General features: G+C 43.5%; 1 protein-coding gene across 1 annotated transcript in view; it reads right to left on the bottom strand.

The window, feature by feature from the left end:
- The window catches only part of LOC138671967 (arylsulfatase H-like), a 130234-nt gene that overhangs the window by 12374 nt on the left and 92566 nt on the right, over nt 1–25294 (bottom strand). The window contains exons 6-7 of the mRNA XM_069760072.1: nt 24222–24358; nt 20923–21057 (exon numbers count right to left, since the gene is read on the bottom strand). Coding sequence (XP_069616173.1) covers nt 20923–21057; nt 24222–24358 — 272 coding nt within the window. The remainder of the gene's footprint in view (nt 1–20922; nt 21058–24221; nt 24359–25294) is intronic.

Below are 25294 nucleotides of genomic sequence, written 5' to 3' on the forward strand. Positions count from 1 at the left end.
CAAAATTTTAACCAATTTATCCAGGTCATTATATTTATCTTATATCATTGATTTAATATAACCTGATAAAATATAAAGATCATTGTGTAATTAATGTTCTGCAGTCTTCCAGTGTTTATGACCTTACTGATCTGCTGCTATGAGTTCTGATGTTAATTGTGTGCAGAGTGATCTTGGGTACTGCACTTCTGCTCTTATTCACTTCAATAGGATGTGAGCCGCATAACTTGAAAACAACCGAGACACAGTAAATAGAGTTGTTTTATTCTGGCTCCATACACTGTTTCAGTCTAGCTGCCATCATAGGCCATTAATATGGAATCCTTGAAAACCCTTTAGAGGGAGGTTCTCAACATCCTATTTTAGGAACCCACCTCTCACCAGCCTACCAAGGTTGCTGGGGGGTAAGAAATCCTCGTTAACTAGTGAGTGCTATATATTACATTAGTTCTTTTGCTTCTTCCTCATTAATACAAATGTCAGAATTAAATTGTGACCTGGGTTCAGTGCTGCAACTGGTGCCAGTTGAGGAGCATCTGTTGTTGATAGTACTGCGTCACATTCTTAACCATGTCATAGGCTTTTTTTCTTTTGCATTACCTCACCCATTGCCATTTTTTCTTTTACCACACATTTTGTTCTACTCTATAATTAACTTTTGACAATTTCTTCAATGCCAATTATTCAACCCTTTTCATTACCAAGATATGCTAGGTGATACATTCACATACAGAAAGCAAGATGTGGCAGCAGACTGCAGTTATAGTGTGGAACATGCAACTCTCAAACTAGTAAAACCAGTGTGCAAAAGACATGCATAGTTAAATTACTACTTTTTTTCTTTTTTTTAACTAAATTAAACCATCTTCCCAAAAATGACTTAAGAAGAAATTAGGGAGATACAAGTCTAAAAAGCCAGCACCTGCACAAAGGTAATGTAGAGGTGTGTACAGATGTAAAATTTAAATAGTAAAATGTGCTAAAAAGAAAAATGTTGTGACATACACACTTTATAAGATGGACATTTTAGTTAAATAAACTGCTCAGGAGAATAAAGGGAACACTAAAATCCCACACCCTAGATATCACTGAATGAAATATTCCGGTTGTAAATCTTTATTCATTACATATTGGAATGTGTTGAGAACAATTAAACCTAAAAATGATCAACGTAAATCACAGCTAATATCCCACGGAGGGGAGGTCTGGAGTTGGAATGATGCTCAAAATCAAAGTGGAAAATGAAGTTATTGGCTGATCCAACTTCAGTGGAAATGCCTCAAGACAAGGAAATGATGCTCAGTAGTGTGTGTGGCCTCCATGTGCCTGTATGACCTCCCTCCAATACCTGGGCATGCTCCTGATGAGACGGTGGATGGTATTTTGAGGGATCTCCTCCCAGACCAGGACTTAAGCATCCGCCAACTCCTGGACAGTCTGTGGTGCAATGTGACATTGGTGGAAGGTGCGAGACATGATGTCCCAGATGTGTTCAATCGGATTCAGGTCTGGGGAACAGGCGGGCCAGTCCATAGCTTCAATGCCTTCATCTTGTAGGAACTGCTGACACACTCCAGCCACATGAGGTCTGGCATTGTCCTGCATTAGGAGGAACCCAGAGCCAACCGCACCAGCATATGGTCTCACAAGGGGTCTGAGGATCTCATCTTGGTACCTAATGGCAGTCAGGCTACCTCTGGTGAGTACACGGAGGGCTGTGTGGCCCTCCAAAGAAATTCCAACCCACACCATAACTCACCCACTGCCAAACCGGTCATGCTGAATAATGTTGCAGGCAGCAGATTGCTCTCCACGGCCTCACCAGACTCTGTCCCGTCTGTCACATGTGCTCAGTGTGAACCTGATTTCATCTGTGAAGAGCACAGGGCGCCAGTGGCAAATTTGCCAACCCTGGTGTTCTGTGGCAAATGCCAGGCATCCTGCATGGTGTTTGGCTGTGAGCACAAGCCCCACCTGTGGATGGTAGGCACACAGACCATCCTTATGGAGTCGGTTTCTAACCATTTGTGCAGACACATGCACATTTGTGGCCTGCTGAAGGTCATTTTGCAGTGCTCTGGCAGTGCTCCTCCTGTTTCTCCTTGCACAAAGGCTGAGGTAGCGGTCCTGCTGCTGGGTTGCTGCCCTCCTACGGCCTACTCCACATCTCCTGGTGTGCTGGCCTGTCTCCTGGTAGCGCCTCCAGCCTCTGGACGCTACGCTGACAGACACAGCAAACCTTCTTGCCACAGCTCGCATTGATGTGCCATCCTGGAGGAGCTGCACTACCTGAGCCACTTGCGTGGGTTGTAGAGTCCGTCTCATGCCACCAAGAGTGTGAAAGCACAACCAACATTCAAAAGTGACCAAAACATCAGTCAGAAAGCATTGGTTCTGAGATGTGGTCTCTGGCCCCCACCTGCAGAACCACTCCTTTATTGAGTGTGTCTTGATAATTGCCAATAATTTCCATCTGTTGTCTATTCCATTTGCACAACAGCATGTGAAATTGATTGTCAAACAGTGTTGCCTCCTAAGTGAACAGTTTGATTTCACAGAAGTGTAATTTACTTAGAGTTATATTATGCTGTTTAAGTGTTCCCTTTATTTTTTGAGCAGTGTATATAGGCTTTAAGGAATAATCTTTTGTATTTTTAAAATTGTAATCATTTTCCCCTTTTCAAAAAGGAAACCATCTCTAAGGGTAGCTGCAAATGAGAAATCATCTGAATTTTATATAGAACATTTGGACGATTTTTGTCTAATTTATATCTAATTTATGACCCTGTGCGATATATGTGTGTTTTTACGCCCTAATGATATCCATGTGATGTCTGTGTGACATCCGTTTGCAATCTGTTTTCATACACCTTTGTTAAAAATGTACATGATCAAATACAGTGTCCTAGCATCATAATAGAAATGTATCCATAAAAATCGGATGCTACTGGGATGTTCTGTGTGTGATCTGGTTCTTTTTTTTTTACACACTTATGAATCAGTGAGTCTCATCTGTGACTGGGAGGAAACTAGTGCATGCTGCAATTTTTTTTCTTTTTTTTCTCATGGACAGTCGGGACCTCAATAGTTAATATTTAGTTTCTGCTGTAGCCAGTGGCAGGACCTCTATCTATTTTAACCTCCTGCAGCCATTCTGCTGGTTTGATTGTGCTCTTCCTGTGTTTATTAGTGTTTCTCCATGTACTGATAATGGCCTGCTTTCCTGACTACCCACCTGCCTTGAATTTGGACTTTCCAATTTTGATGCAGCTAGCTCCTCAAAGCTATCAATTTTGCACAATTATCTGTGAAACTCTACCAATGAGCTACTGCGCATGCTCCAGAATACATACTCAAGAGATTTTGGCCAGCCTATGTATTTTTATTTGTAACTAGCTGAAGAGCCTGGCGTTGCCTGGGCATAGTAACTAACTGTGGTTAGTTATAAAAAAGTATTATGATTATATTGAACATAAAAACATTTCACATCATACATTCAACATTTGCTACACAAATTAACTAAACAATTACCTAAGTATTGATAGTATTTTACTTTCAACAGTCTTTTGATAAACATTTTTGTTTTTTCCTTCCTGTGCAAAGATGAACAGATCTTTAGCAGTTTCAACTCTTGAACAGGCCACATAAAGTTGACCATGAGAAAAGCATGGAGATTGCAAATCAATCCCTACTACTTTCAAGGACTGTCCCTGAGCCTTGTTAATGGATATTGTAAATGCCAGGTGAAGTGGAAACTGGAGGCCTTTATAATCAAAAGGCAAATCAGATGGAATGAGTGGAATTCTTGGAATGAAAAGGTCCTCTCCCTTGGCACTTCCTGTTACTGAGTTGTGTATCTAATCCTATCCTGTGTGATACCATCTGATGAGCTGTGTATCTAATTCTATCCTGTGTGATATTGTCTGCTGAGCTGTGTACTTAATCCTATCCTGTCTTATACTGTCTCCTGAGCTGTGTATCTAATCCTATCATGTGTGTTACTGTCTGCTGAGCTGTGTATCTAATCATATCCTATGTGATACTGACTGCTGAGCTGTGTATCTAATCCTATCCTGTGTGATACTGTCTGCTGATGCATGTATTTAATCCTATCCTGTGTGATACTGTGTTCTGAGCCGTGTATCTAATCCTACCCTGTGTGATACAGTCTGCTGAGCCGTGTGTCTAATCCTATCCTGTGTGTTACTGTCTGATGATCGGTGTATCTAATCCTATTATCACAGCTCCCGGATTTTAAGGTTGCGTAGAGAGCTGCACACAGCAACCACGGAGCTGAGCTAAACGTTGGGTACTAACCTGGTCACTCACAGGACCTTAGACATGTGACAGAGTGACCAGGTAACCAACAGGACCTTAGACATGTGACAGAGTGGGAGGAGGTCAGAGGGTGGAGCCAGATGCCGCAGAATAGAGAAGAGATAAATACTTAGAGAAATACCAAACAATCAAAGATCTGGGCCAGAAGATCATGATGTACCAAAGAGACGAGACAAGGGATAGTCAGAAGCAAAGCCAGAGGTCAGGAATCCAGAATAGCAAACAGAGAAACGCACGGAAAGCAAGGTAACCACAGTGCAGACCAAACATACAATCCAGGAGTCAGGCACACAAACCAAAACAGAACTTATAGCTGACAAGGAACCCCAGCTGGGAGCGAGTATAAATACCCCTCCCATCTTGAAAGAGAGGCCAACCATATTAACCCTACGAGAACAGGACATTAACCATGTCCTAACCATGACACCTATCTTTGTGATACTGACTGCTGAGCCGTGTATCTAATCCTATCCTGTTCAATACAGTCTGCTGAGCTGTGCATCTAGTCCTATCCTGTGTGATACAGTCTGCTGAGCCATGTATCTAATCCTATCCTGTGTGTTACTGTCTGCTGAGCCGTGTAGCTAATCTTATTCTGTGTGATATTGACTGCTGAACCATGTATCTAATCCTATCCTGTTCAATACAGTCTGTTGAGCTGTGTATCAAGTCATATCCTGTGCAATACAGTCTGCTGAGCCATGTATCTAATCCTATCCTGTGTGTTACTGTCTGCTGAGCCGTGTAGCTAATCTTATTCTGTGTGATATTGACTGCTGAACTGTGTATCTAATCCTATCCTGTGAGATAGTCTGCTGAGCTGTGTATCTAATCCTATCCTGTGTGATACAGTCTGCTGAGCCATGTATCTAATCCTATCCTGTGTGATACAGTCTGCTGAGCCATGTATCTAATCCTATCCTGTGTGATACTGTCTGCTGAGCTGTGTATCTAATCCTATCCTGTGTGATACTGGGCTGTGTATCTAATCCTATCCTTTGTGATACAGTCTAATGAGCCATGTATCTAATCCTATCTTGTGTGATATTGGGCTCCCCATGGGCTCCCCCTGCAGTCTGTGTCAGAGGGTGATCTGTGTCAGCACGGTAATAAATTATGCTATTTCCAGCTTTACAGAAGGACAATAACACCATAGAAATGATAAGAATAAATAAGAATAATAGGCCTCAGTTACCACAACCGTCTGCAGGGAAAACTGTTGCTCATAGCAACCAATCACACCTCACACACACACATATATATATATATATATATATATATATATATATATATAAAGAAACACAGCAGCACATGTATATGAATCTAGGCCATGTGAAAACACCGACAAATATTCGATATGAATCATACTACTCAAAAATATTTTTGAGTAGTATGATTCATATCGAATATTTGTCGGTGTTTTCACATGGCCTAGATTCATATACATGTGCTGCTGTGTTTCTTTATATCTATATGATACAGCTTGCAGCTTGCATGTGTTCACATTGGGAGTGCTGGTTGTTTTTTTTTCTTTGTTTAGTGTATGGATGTGGCTGCATCCAGACTGATCTTGCACTCCTCCCATTGACCTTGCAGGTGGCGGTAATCATCTCTACTTGCCCATAAATTGTAGGTTTAGCCCAGAGTGACATGTTTGTCCTAAGTTGTAGGCTGGTGGCCCAAGAGTGGCATGTACAGTAGAGTAGGACCCATCAGAGGGAGATCACCTTGCCGTGGTTGATGGGCACACATGAATTGGCCAATTTATGCGCTAAGAATCTTCATTTTATCTATAACTGTAAGTTTTATGAAAAAAAATTTTAAAAATTTTTTTTTAATGAAAACATTTTTGAGTAGTATGATTCATATCGAATATTTGTCGGTGTTTTCACATGGCCTAGATTCATATACATGTGCTGCTGTGTTTCTTTATATCTATATGATACAGCTTGCAGCTTGCATGTGTTCACATTGGGAGTGCTGGTTGGTTTTTTTTCTTTCTTTTTTTCTTATATATATATATATATATATATATATATATATATATATATATATATATATTAGATGGTGGCCCGATTCTAACGCATCGGGTATTCTAGAATATGCATGTCCACGTAGTATATTGCACAGCCCATGTAGTATATTGCCCAGCCACGTAGTATATTGCCCAGCCACGTAGTATATTGCCCAGTCACGTAGCATATTGCCCAGTCACGTAGCATATTGCCCAGTCATGTAGTATATTGCCCAGTGACGTAGTATATTGCCCAGTCACATAGTATATTGCCCAGTCACATAGTATATAGCCCAGTGACGTAGTATATTGCCCAGCCACGTAGTATATTGCCCAGTGACGTAGTATATTGCCCAGCCACGTAGTATATAGCCCAGTGACGTAGTATATTGCCCAGCCACGTAGTATATTGCCCAGTAACGTAGTATATTGCCCAGCCACGCAGTATATAGCCCAGTGACGTAGTATATTGCCCAGCCACGTAGTATATTGCCCAGTGACGTAGTATATTGCACAGCCACGCAGTATATTGCCCAGTGACGTAGTATAGCTCCCAGTCACGTAGTATATTGCTCAGTCACGTAGTATATTGCCCAACCACATAGTATATTGTCCAGCCACGTAGTATATTGCAGAGCGACGTAGTATACAGCACACAGCCACGTAGTATATTGGCCAGTCACGTAGTATATTGCCCAGTTACATAGTATATTGCCCAGTGACGTATTATACAGCACAGAGCCACATAGTATATTGCACAGCGAAGTAGTATACAGCACAGAGCCACGTAGTATATTGGCCAGTCACGTAGTATATTGCCCAGCTACGTAGTATATTGCCCAGCCACGTTTGTCACAGGTTAAAAAATAAAAAATAAACATATACTCACCTTTCCGAGGGCCCCTTGTAGTCCACGGCAGCTTCCGGTCCCAGGGTTCGTATGAGCGCAGGACCTGTGATGACGTCGCGGTCATATGACCGTGACGACATGGCAGGTCTTTCTCGCGCAGGCGCGCAGGGCCTGTGATGACGTTGCGGTCACATGACCGTGACGTCATAGCAGGTCCTTCTCGCGCAGGCGCGCAGGGCCTGTGATGACGTTGCGGTCACATGACCGTGACGTCATGACAGGTCCTTCTTTCATAACATCTTTGCAACCGGAACCTGCAACGGAAGATGGCGGCCGGCGCGAGCGGCTCAGCGGACTGCGGAGGGTGAGTATAGCAGTTTTTTTTTAATTATTATTTTTAACATTAGATCTTTTTACTATTGATGCGCATAGGCAGCGTCAATGGTAAAAAGTTGGGACTCAACTTTTTATGTCTGAAGAAATATTTTATTTATCAGCAACGAAACGTTTCGGTCCCAAACAAACTGGACCTTCATCAGTCACGTGCCATATGGGCGTTCTCCCCATAAGCGTTTGGACTAGTGGTGGACACCGCGTCATTACAGCCATTCCTGCACGGATGCTGCCCTTGCAGCCATTCGGATTTTTTCCCGACAGTTAGATCGATACTTCCTATCGACTACCCATAGGAGCACATCTATTATAAATATACGCTAAAAAGCACGTGACTGATGAAGGTCCAGTTTGTTTGGGACCGAAACGTTTCGTTGCTGATAAATAAAATATTTCTTCAGACATAAAAAGTTGAGTGCCAGGTTTTGTTATATATGGTCATGGTGTTGGAACCTACCTGAGCACCACTTATCCTTAGGCTGTGCACCAGTTTTATATACTCATGGTAAAAAGTTGGGGACACACAGGGTTAATAGCGGCGGTAACGGAGTGCGTTACCCGCGGCATAACACGGTCCGTTACCGCCGGCATTAACCCTGTGTTAGCGGTGACCGGAGGGGAGTATGCGGGCGCCAGGCACTCACTGCGGGGAGTAAGGAGCGGCCATTTTCTTCCGGACTATGCCCGTCGCTGATTGGTCACGGCAGCCATGACAGGCAGCTGGCGAGACCAATCAGCGAATGAATATCCGTGACAGGCAGAAGGACAGACGGAAGTGACCCCTAGACAATTATATAGTAGATATTGCAAATGCACATGTCAGCCACTGCTCTAAGTCAGAAGCTGTGTCTGGTAACCTAGCCAACAGTGTGTACACAATAAAATCAAATTCACTTAAAACTATCAGGGAAATGTTGCAAGATAGAAAAAGCAATTTCTAGCTGTCTATACAATATGAGAATAACCATTTAAAACAGGGCTAATGTTGAGAGAGAAATTTTGGGCACTTGCACAGGGCCCTTATCCACAAAGTAATTCATATGCTTCTATTCTGTTACCCACACATTAAATAAGTAGGCAGGCAGCTGCTTATCACACTGTGCCTTCAGTCTGCATCTGAAAATGTATCTGTCCACTGGATTCAGATACATTTGAATCTAATGGTGGAGTAGGGAGCCAGCAGTCAGTTTGGGTAGAGGCTGAAGGACCTCTAAGGACCTTCTGACATGATACTATCTTTAGAGCATCCTGGAGTATAATAACAAGTGTAGGAGGCTGCTGGGGGCATCATACTGTATGTGTATGTGACACTGAGGGCATCATACTGTATGTGAGATAATGTGATGATATCATACTGTGCGTGGTGGGCACAGTGGATACATTTTACTGTTTGTGGGGAGTCTATAGTGGTATCATACTGTGTGGCAGGATACAGATAGCGCATCACATTGTGTGGAGGGACATTCTGGGCATTATACAGTCTATTGGGGGACTGTTGGGACAACATACTATGTATGGGGAATGACTTGGGGCATAATATATAAATAAAAATTATTATTAAATTATTATTATTATAATATTGTGTGGAAGAACTTTGGGAGCATGATACTGTGTGTAGGGTGGCTGTGTCGATGTGTGACACTGTATGGGGCTCTGTGGGGACATCATACTGTGTTTAGGGCAGTGGTTCTCAACCTTTCTAATGCCGTGACCCCGCAATACAGTTCCTCATGTTGCGGTGACCCCCAACCCAAAAAATAATTTTGGTGGCTACTTTAAAACTGTAATTTTATTTTCTACACGATTCATTGTCATGAGACGGTTTCCTAAAAAAAAAAAATAAAAGATGGTCGCGTCTAAAGAGATTGTTAAAGTTTCCTATTATTTACTATTCCCTGTGTTGTTTTCTATTACACACCTGTTACTATGACCAGGGGGCCGTATTCACATGCTTAAAGCGCACCTGTCACCCCCTTTGACCCTATGAAGCTGCTGCCATTACCTTGTGGGTGCAGTGAATAGCATCCTTATACATCTTTTCTTATCTTCTTCATCCTCAGGAATGCTCAGAAATTCATCTTTATAATCTTCTTGGCAGCTCCACAATCCATAACATCGCATTACGTGTGTCCGGCGCCGGACACACGTAATGCGATGTTATGGATTGTGGAGCGTCCCCCCCCCCTTAATTAGACATCCTTCCTTATTACAGGGATAATTCTCCATTTGTCACTTCTTTTAGGTTTCCTATAGCTGGGTCAGCAAGCTCCATCCCTCAGCTCCTGGGCACATTTTTCATAGAAAGCCTCCCTCCAGAGTCCACTCCAGATTCATCCAGTTCCCCCCTAGCCCACAGTCAGTGCATAAAAGTATAAAATAGGACATTCTGCTTTAAATGACCAGTTATTGAGCCACAAAAATAACTGGTAGGTTCCCAATGTCTGGGACTCGGAGTCTTACTTGTTACTCCGGAGGGGATGGGGGAGGTGTCTGTCCAGGGGCACACTGTAACACAGTGATGGCGGCGGATCACTGCTGGGTACCGAACGGCTCCTTTATGGCGTGCTCTTCCGCAGCCCTTCAAGCCGATTACCGATGCCGGCAGCCGCGTTCTTCCTGCATCCCTGGATTCCGTTGCCAGATACGTGCCACAGATTCCGGATCTGTCCTGGCTGCACCAAACAAGAAGGGGGGACGTCGGAAGTTGGTATCTCCCTAGATCCGATGCGCGATCGATTCATTTTCCTGCGGGGATCCCAAAGCTATGCCGGGAGTAAAGCTAGCAGTCCAGGCATACGGGGGAAGGTGGATGGGGAGGTGAGAGAGATGGCGACCCCTGTGTTTTGGTCGTTCGACCCCCCTCGGGGTCGCGACCCCCAGGTTGAGAACCGCTGGTTTAGGGGATGTAACAAGGTAGCAGTGGGGATTGGCATATCCGAGTCCACCAGGTCACAGTCAGTGAGCACCCCGGCCCCTTGCACATGAAATGACAGTTCTAGTCCCAGCCCCGGGTCACAGTGGGTTACCCCAGACATCTGGTTCCTCTCCCTGCTGGAATGGATGCACTACATGTCACACGTTGTAGGGCCCAACAGTGGCAGCTTGTATTTAATAAAGGTGATCAAGAAAACAAGGTACAATTTCTGAGCTGTCCCTACCTCCAGCAACGGCTGCAGCAGCAGAGGCAGTAGCTTCAGACAAATGCCAGGAGCTGCAAGTCTGTTGGGTAACTCCCAGGCAGATCCCAGGAGCTGAAAGTCTCTTGTGAGGCACACACAGTCCCTGTGACCGCTGCCCGACAGTCCATTGGCAGCTCTGTTCCCCTCCAGCCGGGGGTCCATTCTGTCCCAGACGGGGATCCACATATACCCCAAATGGGGGTCCTCACTGTTCCTGATGGGAACACACTTACGCTCCAGACGGGGGTCTCTTCTGTCCCAGATGGGGATGCACATTTGCCCAAAATGGGGGTTCTCACTGTTCCAAATGGGAACACACTTATGCTCCAGATGGGGTCTCTCCTGTCCCAGATGGGGATGCATATTTGCCCCAGACGAGGGCTCATTCTGTCCCCAGCGGGGACGCGCCTGTGCCCCAGATGGGGACACACACCCTGCCTTGGCCAAGCCTGGCTGGGCTCTGATCTGCAGACAGGGACTTCCTGTCTGCTTGGAAGCTGCTAGCCCAGCCTCCTCAGTTATCCCCCTAGTATCCCTAAGCTACATTCATTATATGGTACAATAATAAAACTGTGGTCAAATCAAACACAGCACATACATGAACACATCTAGTAAACATCGCAGGACAATACACATTAATGACCACATACAGGGCATGTGAGAGGAAGCAACCAAAGGTCCCTGCCACCTCCTTACTCCCCTCCCCCTAAAACGTGGTCATCCCCGACCATGATGGCACCTGCAGGGTTAATAAAGTAAATAGATGAACATCAATAACAAGGTGAGAAACTTCAGTTAAGGCAAAGAAAAGAGTCTCAACCTCTAGCTCAAAATGGGTCCGCCTTCCCTGGCCCCCTTGCTCCTGGGACCGGTAAAACAGTCATACTGGCTCAATGGCTAGCTTATCCTACAGTCCTGACCCGGCTCGATCCTCGGGTCCTCCTGATTAAGCTCTCCCACTCCCCCTTTGACCAGACCATGGGCTTAGCAGCAAAAATACGTGTGCTCTGCTTAACAGGGGGCTAGTTCAAAGTAAAAAAAAGTTCAGGGTTCAGAGAATGCAGTCTTTGCAACAGCCCCATGCATGCACAGTTCCTGTCAGTCATCCCTCATAGGGTTCTCAGGCCCATGATCAATCAAGGGGTGCACAAATGTATGCAAATAAACTTGGAGGAGAGGAAAAACAAATGAACACAGTCCTTAATTTGAGACCACGATGGCCACTCCTGACACCTTAGTCCTTGGGTGCCATGCAGGGCTCACTTCCCTCTCAGGGACATGGAACAGTCCCTCTTACCTCACAGGTGCAAGCGGCACTACTCAAACATTGTCCTTAAAGAGGCCGCATCAGTCAATACATGGCCGTGGGTTACTGTAGTGGGTCGCATGTGGACCCTGCACTACGATGTAGGTGTGGGATGAGGATCCACTGGAGGATGACTCATCACTGTTCCTCCTACTTCTTTCCTTCGGCAATGGCCAGCTCATCAAACTTGGAGCCTCCCGCTACCGTCACCTGTCTGTGGTCACTGTTTCCTTTAAGGGCCCCTCTTCCCTCTGTCTCACTGTAGGAACTGCAGTTGTTGTAAGCAATCGCAGGACACACTGCGCCTCCTGCGCCTGCCTCTCCTCGATGTCGAAGACCACTGGGGCCACCACAGCATCCGGTACTCAAGGCAAAACAGGTGCGGGGACTGGGGTGAGGGTAAGCGTCGCACTCACTGTGACTGCATCTGGCTACGACTGTCCTCCACTGCGGCCGCATGAACTCAGGATCACAGCCATGACGGTCCTTCTTTCCACCGCTTCCGCTTTCTCAACTGCTCCCTCTGGCTCAGGGTCCTGTGCATCCGCGGCGCTACAGCTCCCAATTATCTTCCTCATCAGCTGCTTCACACAGATAGGTTAGGCTACTTTCACATTAGCGTCGGCCCGATGTTCATTTCTTTCACAACGTGCGTCGGTACAACGGGGGCAGCGGATGCAGTTTTTCAACGCATCCGCTGCCCCATTGTAATGTCCGAGGAGGAGGGGGCGGAGTTTCAGTCGCGCATGCGCGGTCAAAAATGGCGGACTCGACGCACAAAAAAATTACATGTAACTTTTTTTTGTGCCGATGGTCCGCCAATACACGACGCATCCGTCGCACGACGGATGCGACGTGTGGCCATACATCGCAATGAGTCACTAATGCAAGTCTATGGAGAGAAAACGCATCCTGCAGGCACATTTGCAGGATGCATTTTTTCTCCAAAACGACGCATTGCGACGTATGCCAAACAACGCTAGTGTGAAAGTAGCCTAACTCATTCAGCAATGGTGTCTCTCTTCTTGTCATTCCATCTTGCTCTTCTGGGCTCCACCCGCTCATAGGCGGGACCACACTTGGCTGTCTCATCCATTTCCTTTGGTTCTGCTGTACGGGTGGGAACTTCTTCTTCGCCTGCACCCATTTAGGGCACAACCCCCTGCCTTTGGTGCCAAATCTTCTCAATGATGCCCACGAAAGGTGGCAACATCTCTCATTTTTGCACCAACGGCCACCATCTTCTCAGTAGCAGCCAGTGCCATCTTTAAATATTCAGTAACCGCCATCTTTGTCTCTTACACAGCAGTCCACATCTTAACATCACTGTCAGCCGCCATCTTCAGTTCTTTCACGGCAGACAACATCTTCACATCACTGTCAGCCGCAATTTTCAATTCTTTCACAGCGGGCAGCAAATCATAAATCTCAGTTTCAAAGTCACTGTCAGTCTCTCTTCCAGTTCCAATGGGGAAAGGTGCTGGGAACGCCATCTCAACTGCTCCCGCCCTCGTTGTAGACCCTGGATCCTTCTCTGACAGTCTTATGGTTTCAGGACTGCTGGGTTCAATCCCGTCGACTACGCCAAAATGTAACATGGTGGCACAGGGTGGTAGTAATAGCTGAGTCCACTAGCTCCCAGTCAGTGAGCACCCCGGCCCCTTGCCCATTAAATGACAGATCTAGTCCCAGCCTCAGGTCACAGTGGGTTACCTCAGACATCCTGCTGGAATGGATGCACCACATGTCACACGATGTAGAGCCCAACAGTGGCAACTTGTATTTAATAAAGGTGATGAAGACAGGGTCAATTCCTGAGCTGTCCCTATCTCCAGCAATGGCGGTAGCAGCAGAGGCAGTAGCTCCAGACAAATTCCAGTCTCCTGGAAGTCTGAGTAACTCCCAGGCAGATCCCAGGAGCTGCAAGTCTCTTGTGGGGTACACACGCAGTCCCTGTGACTGCTGCCCAACAGTCCACTAGCAGCTCTGTTCCCCTAAAGTCAAGGGCCTCTTCTGTCCTAGACGGGGATCGACATATATCCCAAACGGGGTCCTCACTGTTCCAGACGAGAACACACTTATGCCCCAGACTTGATCATCGCAGGACAATACACATTAATGACCACATACAGGGGAGGAGAGAGGGAGCAACCGAAGGTCCCTGCCACCTCCTTACAGGGGCACTGTGGAACATCATATTGTGTGGGGAACACTGAGCATTATGCTGTTTGTGGCTTTGAAAGAGATATTGTGCTGTATGAGGACAGTCAAGTGATTCATATGTGCCTTTATTTCTGTGTGAGCATATATAAAGAGCTAGGTAAGATTAAGGGAGTAGCATAGTGTAAGAAAAATTGCTGCTCCCTATGCATTGTGCAGTGCATTTCCCTCTTTCCTATCTTTCAATGTTGGAGGTATGGCAGTGTTGTAGAGGTTATGAGTGCATGTCTGCTAAATTTTCTAAAAATCCTGTATGTTTGCCATACAGTGTTTAATACTATGGTCTCACACTACCCATTATGATGATAAATGTAAACACAATGTAGATTCTTAAAGGAGGACCTGCTGATTTTTTGTCTACAACTGGTCCTGCATTTAGGCTAGGTTCACATTGCGTCAAGTACATGGCTTTAAACGGATTCGTTAAACGCATGTACCGAAAAGGAGCCAAAATTTGTTTAAAATCGTCGTCACGGTAACGCTTGCGTTAACGCATGTGATCGCGTTTTTTCATTTGGATGTCCGTTATGAAGTATCCGTTTGTCTGCGTTTGTCACTGTCAATAAAGTTGTCCTTTTTTTTTTTTTTCCCTTTTGTCATTGTCGGGTGTGGGTGCAGACTCATTCTCCATTTTGAAAGCATTGAGTGAACTTCTGCTAGCAAGATGTTTGTGTCTGAGCTCGTTAGTTTTCGCTTGATGCGGTTGCGACTTCGGCAGAGAAAGCGTAGTTCGCAAAGGAGATATTGGATCCACGAAGTGAATTTCTTGCGGAATACATATGGTGCCTTTCACACCCTGTATGTTCAGCTTCGGGATCATCCCTTCAAATTCCAATGCTATCTACGGATGTCCATTGAGACCTTTGATGTTCTGCTCTCACATGTGAAGGATGAGATACATCATCATCGCAGCACTTTCCGTGAAAGCATCTGTGCGGAGCAACGTTTAGTAGTGACTGTGAGGTAATTATACATTTTTTTTATCATTCTATTGACAAAGACTAGATCTCGGTATCGTGTGGCATAATGTTCATTTAGCAATTGTATATTCTATTGTAATTAGCCTTTTAGTTGATCTTTAAAATCCTATTTTTTTTTTCTTTTTGAATGCCGACAGATATCTGGCTACCGGAGAATCTTTTGCGTCACTGCATTATCAATTTAGACTTGGGAAGTCAACAATTTGCCAACTGGTACGGGAAACTTGTGATGCCATTTGGAACAACTTGCAACCACTTGTGCTACCAACACCAACATCAGAAATGTGGCTATCGATTTCCCAACAGTTCGAGGATGTGGCTAATTTCCCCAATTGCATTGGTGCCGTGGACGGCAAGCACATTCGGATTCAGAAACCAGCGCATAGTGGCTCGCTATACTACAACTATAAAAAATACTTTTCTATTGTTTTGATGGCTATTGCGGATGCAAGGTACCGTTTTGTTGCTGTGGATATTGGTGCTTATGGCCGGACTAACGATTCCAGAGTCTTCAGAGACTCCAACATGGGCCGATGTTTGTATAGCCAAAATTTTAACATACCCTCATCACGACCTCTACCGGGGACCAAAGACCCAAGTCTGCCCTTTGTTTTAGTTGGTGATGAGGCATTCCAACTCGGACAAAATCTCCTCAAGCCGTACTTAAGCCGTAGTCTAGACTCCACCAGGCGCATTTTTAATTATCGCTTGAGCCGGGCAAGACGTTATATGGAGTGTGCCTTTGGGATTTTGACATTAAAATGGCGGATTTTACTAACCTGCATGCAACTGCAACCAGAAAATGTGGACCGTGTTGTGAAGGCATGCATCTGTCTGCATAATTTTGTGGTGAGACATGAACCCCAGGTGGTAGACCCCGATGATTGTGAGTCGAACCTCATTAGCATTGAATCGACTGCTGTTCGGTCTACAGCACAAATAATGAGGATTTGTGATCAATTTGCACATTACTTCACACATGAAGGCCATGTTCCATGGTAAGAGAGACACGTGTGAAAATATTGTAAAGTCTTAAGTTGTATCCTGATGTTTTGCTGAAATGTGTGTTGCTTTTATTGTTTGTTTTATTTCCCACAACCTTATGTCGTCTAAAAAGTTACCTTCATGTTATTATGTTGTGTTAAAAGTTAGTCATACAAGAATCTTAAATTTTAACAGTTTACTAAATGTTTATGGATTTTTTCCAACAAACTGTTGGTAGACAGGTTTAACATATGATATCCGATAAGGATGAAAAAAACTAAAATAGAAATTGGGTGTTACAAAAAAAACAACAAAAAAAAACTTGCAACGCAGTAATTGCACCTGGCTGGGGACAGTGAACAGCACTATAGACTTTGGTACTGAACGGGCGTATTGTCTGCCCAACTGTATGATGGACTGCTACTTGGTCTATGATGTTCCATGCTCGTTTCACCCCGGCCTCTATATTGAAGGTTGTAGGCCGGCATGTCCATTCTTCTTGTTCCCGATGGAGCGGGTTCCTGGGGGCCCACAAATTCCTCAAGAAGGTCGTTCAGTCTTTGCCTAAACATAAGGTTTCTATGTGCCGGGATATTTTGAGCGACAGGCACATAGGACAAAAATAGTAGCTTCCACTCATTAGCAGAGTATACAGACTCGCGGGATTGCAGGTCGGTAATTTCCCGCCTCAGGTCTTTGAGTTCACTGCGACACATGTCCTCTACCCGTTGGAGTCCATCGACGATAATGGCATCAGCTTCATCTTTTTGTAATGCTCGCTTGCGTCCACGCTGTGATTGCAACCGGGCACTCACACCAGCAGCAACAGTGCTTCTCTCCACAGATCGAGGCTCGCTGATGCCAGACACATCTTCAGGTTGGGTTGGTTCCACTGGAGAAGGCTCCAGTTCCTCTGCCGGTCTAGGCGCAGCGGTACTGCATATCGTGCTGTAAAACCCCCCCAAAAAAAATTTATTTTCCTTTCAACAATTTTGTCTCGCACACAGACCTATTTGTACTTACGAGCGCTGAGACAATGTTTTTTGAAGAAAGAGCAATTGGTCGTAATGCACATACGGGGTCACCCGTTTGCCACCTGATCCGCTTGGTGCATTTTGACTGTTGCGGTAGTCACGGACAAAGCGATCGCGTATGGACTTCCAACGGGTATGGACAGCATCGGCATTAAATAAAAAAAAACAAAAAACAATAAGTTATATAAACAGTAGATAGATAGTTTGAAGATATAATAGTAGAAAAATTGTTGATAGTTTGTTACGATAGTTGATATATAGATAATAGATAGTTGTTAGATAGTAGTTATTAGATAGATAATAGAGAAATAGTTTAGAAATAGTGTATAGATAGTTGAGAATTGAGAGATAGATAGCAGACAACAAGTGGATAGGTAGATAGGATAGAAAAATTTATTTTTATTTTTTCACATTTTGCAATGTAACGTCACCAATATTTACCAATTTTTTTCTTTGAGGTTGTCGACTTCTCCATGTATCGGGGATCGAAGTGACAGAAAATTTGATCCCACAACTTGCGGTTCTTCACGATGTCATGGTGGGAGCTGTCGCTCTGGTCCCATATGGAGGGGTTGGCTTCCACAAGGTTGATCAGTGTCTCGTTGTGAATAGTCAATGGCTCTTCGTCAACGACAATCCTTTTTTTTTTGGTCGCTGACTTGGACTATGTAAACACAAAACGTTATGTTGAAAGGGTCAATTTCACTGGATGGCCATATTCATAGATACAGAGATAGATAGGTAGATAGATACATAGATATAGCGATAGATAGATACATAGATATAGAGAGATAGATACATAGATATAGAGATAGATAGATACATAGATATAGATAGATAGATAGATACATAGATATAGCGATAGATAGATAGATACATAGAGCGATAGATAGATACATAGATAGAGCGATAGATAGTGGATAGTTTATAGATATAGTACATAGAAAGTGAATAGATAGATTGTTGATAAATATTGGATAGAAAATTTCTAGTTTTATATTTACCACTGGCAGTTGTGGCGACGACAGACAACTAGGAACCTTCTTTCTCTTGTGTCCTCCGTGTGCCACAACCTATTGTATATGTAAAATGAAAAAAAAAATTACATTAATTGGATTTATGCCTGAAAAATGTAAAATGTGTGCCATGTACAGTTAGGTCCATATATATTTGGACAGAGATAACATTTTTGTAATTTTGGTTATAGACATTACCACAATGAATTTTAAACAAAACAATTCAGATGCAGTTGAAGTTCAGACTTTCAGCTTTCATTTGAGGGTATCCACATTAAAATTGGAAGAAGGGTTTAGGAGTTTCAGCTCCTTAACATGTGCCACCCTGTTTTTAAAGGGACCAAAAGTAATTGGACAATTGACTCCAAGGCTATTTCATGGACAGGTGTGGGCAATTCCTTCATTATGTCATTCTCAATTAAGCAGATAAAAGGCCTGTAGTTGATTTGAGGTGTGGTGCTTGCATTTGGAAGGTTTTGCTGTGAAGTAAACATGCGGTCAAAGGAGCTTTCCATGCAGGTTAAACAAGCCATCCTTAAGCTACGAAAACAGAAAAAACCCATCCGAGAAATTGCTACAATATTAGGAGTGGCAAAATCTACAGTTTGGTACATCCTGAGAAAGAAAGAAAGCACTGGTGAACTCATCAATGCAAAAAGACCTGGGCGCCCACGGCAGACAACAGTGGTGGATGATCGCAGAATAATCTCCATGGTGAAGAGAAACCCCTTCACAACAACCAACCAAGTGAACAACACTCTCCAGGAGGTCGGCGTATCAATATCCAAATCTACCATAAAGAGAAGATTGCATGAAGGTAAATACAGAGGGTTCACTGCACGGTGCAATCCACTCTTAAGCATCAAAAATAAAAAGGCTAGACTAGACTTTGCTAAAAAACATCTAAAAAAGCCAGCACAGTTCTGGAAGAACATTCTTTGGACAGATGAAACCAAGATCAACCTCTACCAGAATGATGGAAAGAGAAAAGTATGGCGAAGGCATGGTACAGCTCATGATCCAAAGCATACCACATCATCTGTAAAACACGGCGGAGGCAGTGTGATGGCTTGGGCATGCATGGCTGCCAGTGGCACTGGGTCACTAGTGTTTATTGATGATGTGACACAGGACAGAAGCAGCCGAATGAATTCTGAGGTATTCAGAGACAAACTGTGTCCTCAGATCCAGCCAAATGCAGCCAAACTGATTGGTCGTCGTTTCATATTGCAGATGGACAATAACCCAAAACATAAAGCCAAAGCAACCAGGAGTTTATTAAAGCAAAGAAGTGGAATATTCTAGAATGGCCAAGTCAGTCACCTGATCTCAACCCAATTGAGCATGCATTTCACTTGTTAAATACTAAACTTCAGACAGAAAGGCCCACAAACAAACAGCAACTGAAAACCACCGCAGTGAAGGCCTGGCAGAGCATCAAAAAGAAGGAAACACAGCGTCTGGTGATGTCCATGAGTTCAAGACTTCAGGCAGTCATTGCCAACAAAGGGTTTTCAACCAAGTACTAAAAATGAACATTTTATTTAAAATTATTTAATCTGTCCAATTACTTTTGGTCCCTTTAAAAACAGGGTTGCACATGTTAAGGAGCTGAAACTCCTAAACCCTTCATCCAATTTTAATGTGGATACCCTCAAATGAAAGCTGAAAGTCTGAACTTCAGCTGCATCTGAATGGTTTTGTTTATAATTCATTGTGGTAATGTCTATAACCAAAATTAGAAAAATGTTGCCTCTGTCCAAATATATATGGACCTAACTGTACCTTTGTGGTTTTTGCCTGTCTTTTTGGGGGGGTCTAGCATCCTCGGGCTCAGAAGACTCCTATAAAAACATGATTTTTATAAACGTGCTTAGCTCAATACAATGGAGTTTCACACAACATTATTGTGGTTTTTTAAAGTGCAAGCCTACCAATTGCGAAGAAAACACCGCAGACACGCTGCTGCTGCTGCTGACATCAGTATCCGACATCTGTGTGCAACAAAGCAATACATTTTTAGTACACACACATCCGACGGACATTACAGACTTCCATGTTGTATACAGAGATATATAATATATAGAAATGTACTTACATTTCCTGTGATCTCTTGCTAGACTCTGTCACGTGCAGGAAAAATGTGTGGGTGGGATATTCCTCCTTTGGCTGAAATCACATTTCCTGACACATGACCACAAGGACCACCTTCAAACGCTATTAAAACGTGTGGTTCTATTTGGAAAATTTTCATGATTTGCGTCAGACTGCGTTTGCCACAGCCTTCTATGGCAGAATGAATGCTTCCGTTAGTATTGCGTTAGCTTGGCCGGACCCGAAAACGCTGCAAGCCGCGTTCCAAGGTCCGTCAGAAAAAAACGTTATGTGACAAACGCATACCAATTTTGGCATGCGTCACGATGCGTCAGACAATGCAAGTCTATGGGCGCGTTAGTATGTGCGTTATATTGCGTTTTCAGTACTTAAAAACGTGTCCGCTAGACGGACTCACCTAGCGCAATGTGAACCTAGCCTTAAAGATAGAGGTCTAAATGAGAATGTTAGAAAACACAATTTATACAAAAAATGTTTGGGTGGCGTTTTTTACCTCTGTAAATCCCATTGCTGCCTTTAAGGTGAGGACTTCCTTCCATTCCTTCCAAGTATCCACCATGGTCAGAAGCAAAGTAGGTTAATGTGTTATTTATTAATCCTTCTTGATCGATGGACTCAAGAATTTGCCCTGTTTTTGATGGAAAAAAGGCTATTATTATATCTGATATGTAATTTTAGTGACACTGGAAAAAGTTAACTTGCTGTTAATTAATTTGACAACTGCAGTTTTACAAAGTTAAAATATGACAGTATTCAAGCAAATATTTAACTACAATAAAAGCTTTCTAAAACTGAACATGGACAAAACAGAATTCATCATCTTTCCCCCATCTCACTCTATCCCTCCACCAGACCTATCCATCAATGTCAATGGCTGCTCACTTTTCCCAGTCCCGCATGCTCGGTGCCTCGGGGTGATCCTCGACTCTGCCCTCCCTTTCAAGCCACATATCCAAGCCATTGCCTCCTCCTGCGAACTCCAACTCAAAAACATTTCCCGGATCTGTTCATTCCTTGACCAAGAAACTGCAAAAATGCTTGTGCGCGCACTCATCATCTCCTGCCTTGACTATTGCAACCTCCTACTCTCTGGCCTCCCCTCTAGCACTCTTGCACCACTCCAATCTATCCTAAACTCTGCTGCCCGACTAATCCACCTGTCTCCCCGTTATTCCCCAGCCTCTCCTCTCTGCCAAGCCCTTTACTGGCTTCCTATTGTCCAGAGGCTCCATTTCAAAACCCTAACTATGACATACAAAGCCATCCACAACCTGTCTCCTCGATGCATCTGTGAGCTCGTCTCCCGGTACTTACCTACATGCAACCTCCGATCCTCACAAGATCTCCTTCTCTACTCCTCTCTTATCTCTTCTTCCCAGAACCGCATACAAGACTTCTCCCGTTCTTTCCCCTTACTCTGAAATTCTCTACCCCAACACATCAGACTTTCGCCTACCACGGAAACTTTCAAAAGGAACCTGAAGACTCACCTGAAGACAAGCCTACAACTTGCAGTCATCCTCAGTCTACTGAACCACCACACGACCAGCTCTACCCTCGCCTAGTGTATCATTACCCATCCCCTGTAGACTGTGAGCCCTCGCGGGCAGGGTCTTTTCTCTTTCTGTGCTTGCATGTGCCTCGTATTGCTCATGTTTATTGTACTTGTCTATGTATGCCCCTTTTTTCACATGTAAAGGGTCATGGAATAAATGGCGCTATAAAAATGAGTAATAATAATAATAAAAAAGCAGTTATAGAACACTCCAAGAGTAAAGCATAATACACATGCAAATATTGAAAAATATATATGTGGTAACCAATATCCATCCATACATAAGAAGTGCATCCATTGTTGGCCTCATTGTTAGCTATCCTCTACATATGGTTTTCATACTCTTCAAACTATTTATGTAGTCTAATTGTTTGGACACGAGGGCAGGGCTCTCTCTTTTATGTACCAGTTTATTATTATTATTATTATTATTTATTTATATAGCACCATTGATTCCATGGTGCTGTACATGAGAAGGGGTTACATACAAGTTACAAATATCACATACAGTAAACAAACTAACAATGACGGACTGATACAGAGGGGCGAGGACCCTGCCCTTGCGGGCTTACATTCTACAGGATTATGGGGAAGGAGACAGTAGGTTGAGGGTTGCAGGAGCTCCGGTGTTGGTGAGGCAGTAGCTCCGGTGTTGGTGAGGCGGTAGCTCCGGTGTTGGTGAGGCGGTAGCTTCGATAGTGATGAGGCAGCAGCGGTGTCAGTGCAGGCTGTAGGCTTTCCTGAAGAGATGAGTTTTCAGGTTCCGTCTGAAGGATCCGACTGTGGTTGATAGTCGGACGTGTTGGGGCAGAGAGTTCCAGAGGATGGGGGATATTCGGGAGAAGTCTTGGAGGCGATTGGATGAAGAGCGAATAAGTGTGGAGGAGAGAAGGAGGTCTTGGGAGGACCGGAGGTCACGTGAGGGAAGATATCGAGAGATTAGTTCAGAGATAGGTCAGTATTAGCAATTTAAACTGGATACACTGAGGGAATGGGAGCCAGTAAAGAGATTTGCAGAGGGGGGAAGCGGAGGAGTAGCGAGGAGAGAGATGGATTAGTCGGGCAGCAGAGTTAAGGATGGACTGGAGAGGTGCAAGGGTGTTAGCAGGGAGGCCACAGAAAAGGATGTTGCAGTAGTCAAGGCGGGAAATGATGAGGGCGTGCACAAGCATTTTAGTAGATTGGGGGTTGAGGAAAGGACGGATCCTGAAGATATTTTTGAGCTTGAGGCGACAGGAGGTGGAAAGAGCTTGGATGTGTGGTTTGAAGGACAGGGCAGAGTCGAAGGTTACTCCGAGGCAGCGGACTTCGGGTACAGGGGAAAGCATGATGTCATTGACTGCGATAGATAGGTCAAGTAAGGAAGATTTGTGGGATGGAGGAAAGATGATGAGTTCAGATTTTTGTATTATTGTTAGTTTGTGCACTGTATTTAATTTTGTGTTCTGTATATAACCACTTCTCATGGAATCAATGGTGCTCTAAAAATAAATAATAATATGTTTTGGTGTCCTAGCTACATCAAGTTGTTTTTTGGCAATACCATTTTGCCTATGTGCAATATTGCACACTTACAAATAAGAAAACAAAGAAGGAGAAAAAAAAACTAACTGTCAAGCTGTGGCCATTTTACATTTTTTCAATTTTGTTTTTTCCTCCCTATCTTCCAAGAGCCATAACATTTAGATATTTGAGTCAATAGAGCCATATGATGGTTTGTTTTTTGCGGGACACCATTCTTTTTATCATGTGATGCACGGAAAGAGGGAAAACAATTCCAAGTGTGTTGAAATTGCAACAAAAGTGCAATTTCACAATTGTGTATTGGGTTTTTTATTTACAATGTTCATTATATTGCAAAACTGACCTTGCGATATGATACATCACTGGAATCGGGGTTTCTTTCTTTATATCATGCTGCTCTCAGATGTCACAGCAAAAACTTGGTGACAGGATGATAGATTCCCTTTAATGTTAGTCATAAGTAAGGCAAAAACTGTTCTGTGGAATAAGCACTTTGCTTTTATATGGATCTACATTGTACTGGACTTTCCCTTAGAATCAAACATATGATGGTTAAATATCTTTTGGGGAATGTACCAGATCCAAGTGGAATCTGGGGAATCTGGTTCCTGTGTTTTGCATGCGTGTTTCCTAATGTTCTAGGCACACTGTATGTATCCAATCAATAAGCCTCAGATCACAATGATATACAACTTTATGCGCATAGAACTTACCAACCATCCAGTCCATTTCCTCTATGTTGTCTCCATACAAGTCGTGTTGGCTTCTCCCTCTGAACTCCTTGGTGGTATAATAAGGAGTGTGGATTTGAAGGAAAGATACAAAAAGAAGAAACGGCCTGTCTTTGTTACTAAAATACAATAAAAATTTGTTTACCCATGGATTGATGATTGGAAGGATATATTTTCAAAGATTCAATTATCAATACATTTTAATAACAATTTTATTGAATATAAACTAGTCAATAATGGGGTGATATCTCCGAAAAAAAGGCATTATTTTCAATATTTAAATACATTTTTGCTATAATAATATAGAAGTGATGTACCTGCTTAAAATGCAACAAGACTAAAGTGACCAGAGATCCTTCAGAGGTAAACTGGAGTGTGTAAATGTTTTGTATAAGTTTTTTTAAAATATATGTTAAAGGACGGAAAGTGGGGCAAGGACACATGCCATTTATGTTTATAACTTACAATGATTATACAACTTGCACTGCTATGTTTCAAATCTGCTTTATTACTGCCTCCTTTAATGTTATGAAGCGCTGTATGTTTATGTCGTTTGCCTGTTTGTTGATGACATTTTAGGGTCTACTGACATGGATGAACCAGCGGTACTAAACGACTGCCAATCAGTAAACCTTTAACTATCAACAGTTGCTTAATAGTCAGTTTACTCGGGTCGACTGCAATAAAAGCTGAGCATCTGTAATAGGACACATAGGCTTCCATGGTTCTCATCAGTGCAAGTCCCATTTAAACAAGATGAGGCACCACCAAGAATTATGATTTTTTTTGTGCAACATAAAAGATCTTTTCACTCAATAAACAAGCATTTTCCTTGTATATCGGGTGATTGGCAGCCCGTTTATACTGAAAGAATAGTGTGAAATGAGTATTCTTAAGAACACTCATTCATGATTATCTTTCAATTATCTGTGAATACAGCTTTACTAAGTGTGTTGGACAGGTACTATAACTTTAACAGGGTTCAGTTGCTAAGTTTCCCTAAGTGATGTGTGGTATCATCATTGTGCAGTAGCATTGAAGAGAGAACTGGAGAA

The sequence above is a fragment of the Ranitomeya imitator genome, chromosome 3 (genome assembly GCF_032444005.1).
Source record: "Ranitomeya imitator isolate aRanImi1 chromosome 3, aRanImi1.pri, whole genome shotgun sequence".
Lineage (NCBI taxonomy): Eukaryota > Metazoa > Chordata > Amphibia > Anura > Dendrobatidae > Ranitomeya > Ranitomeya imitator.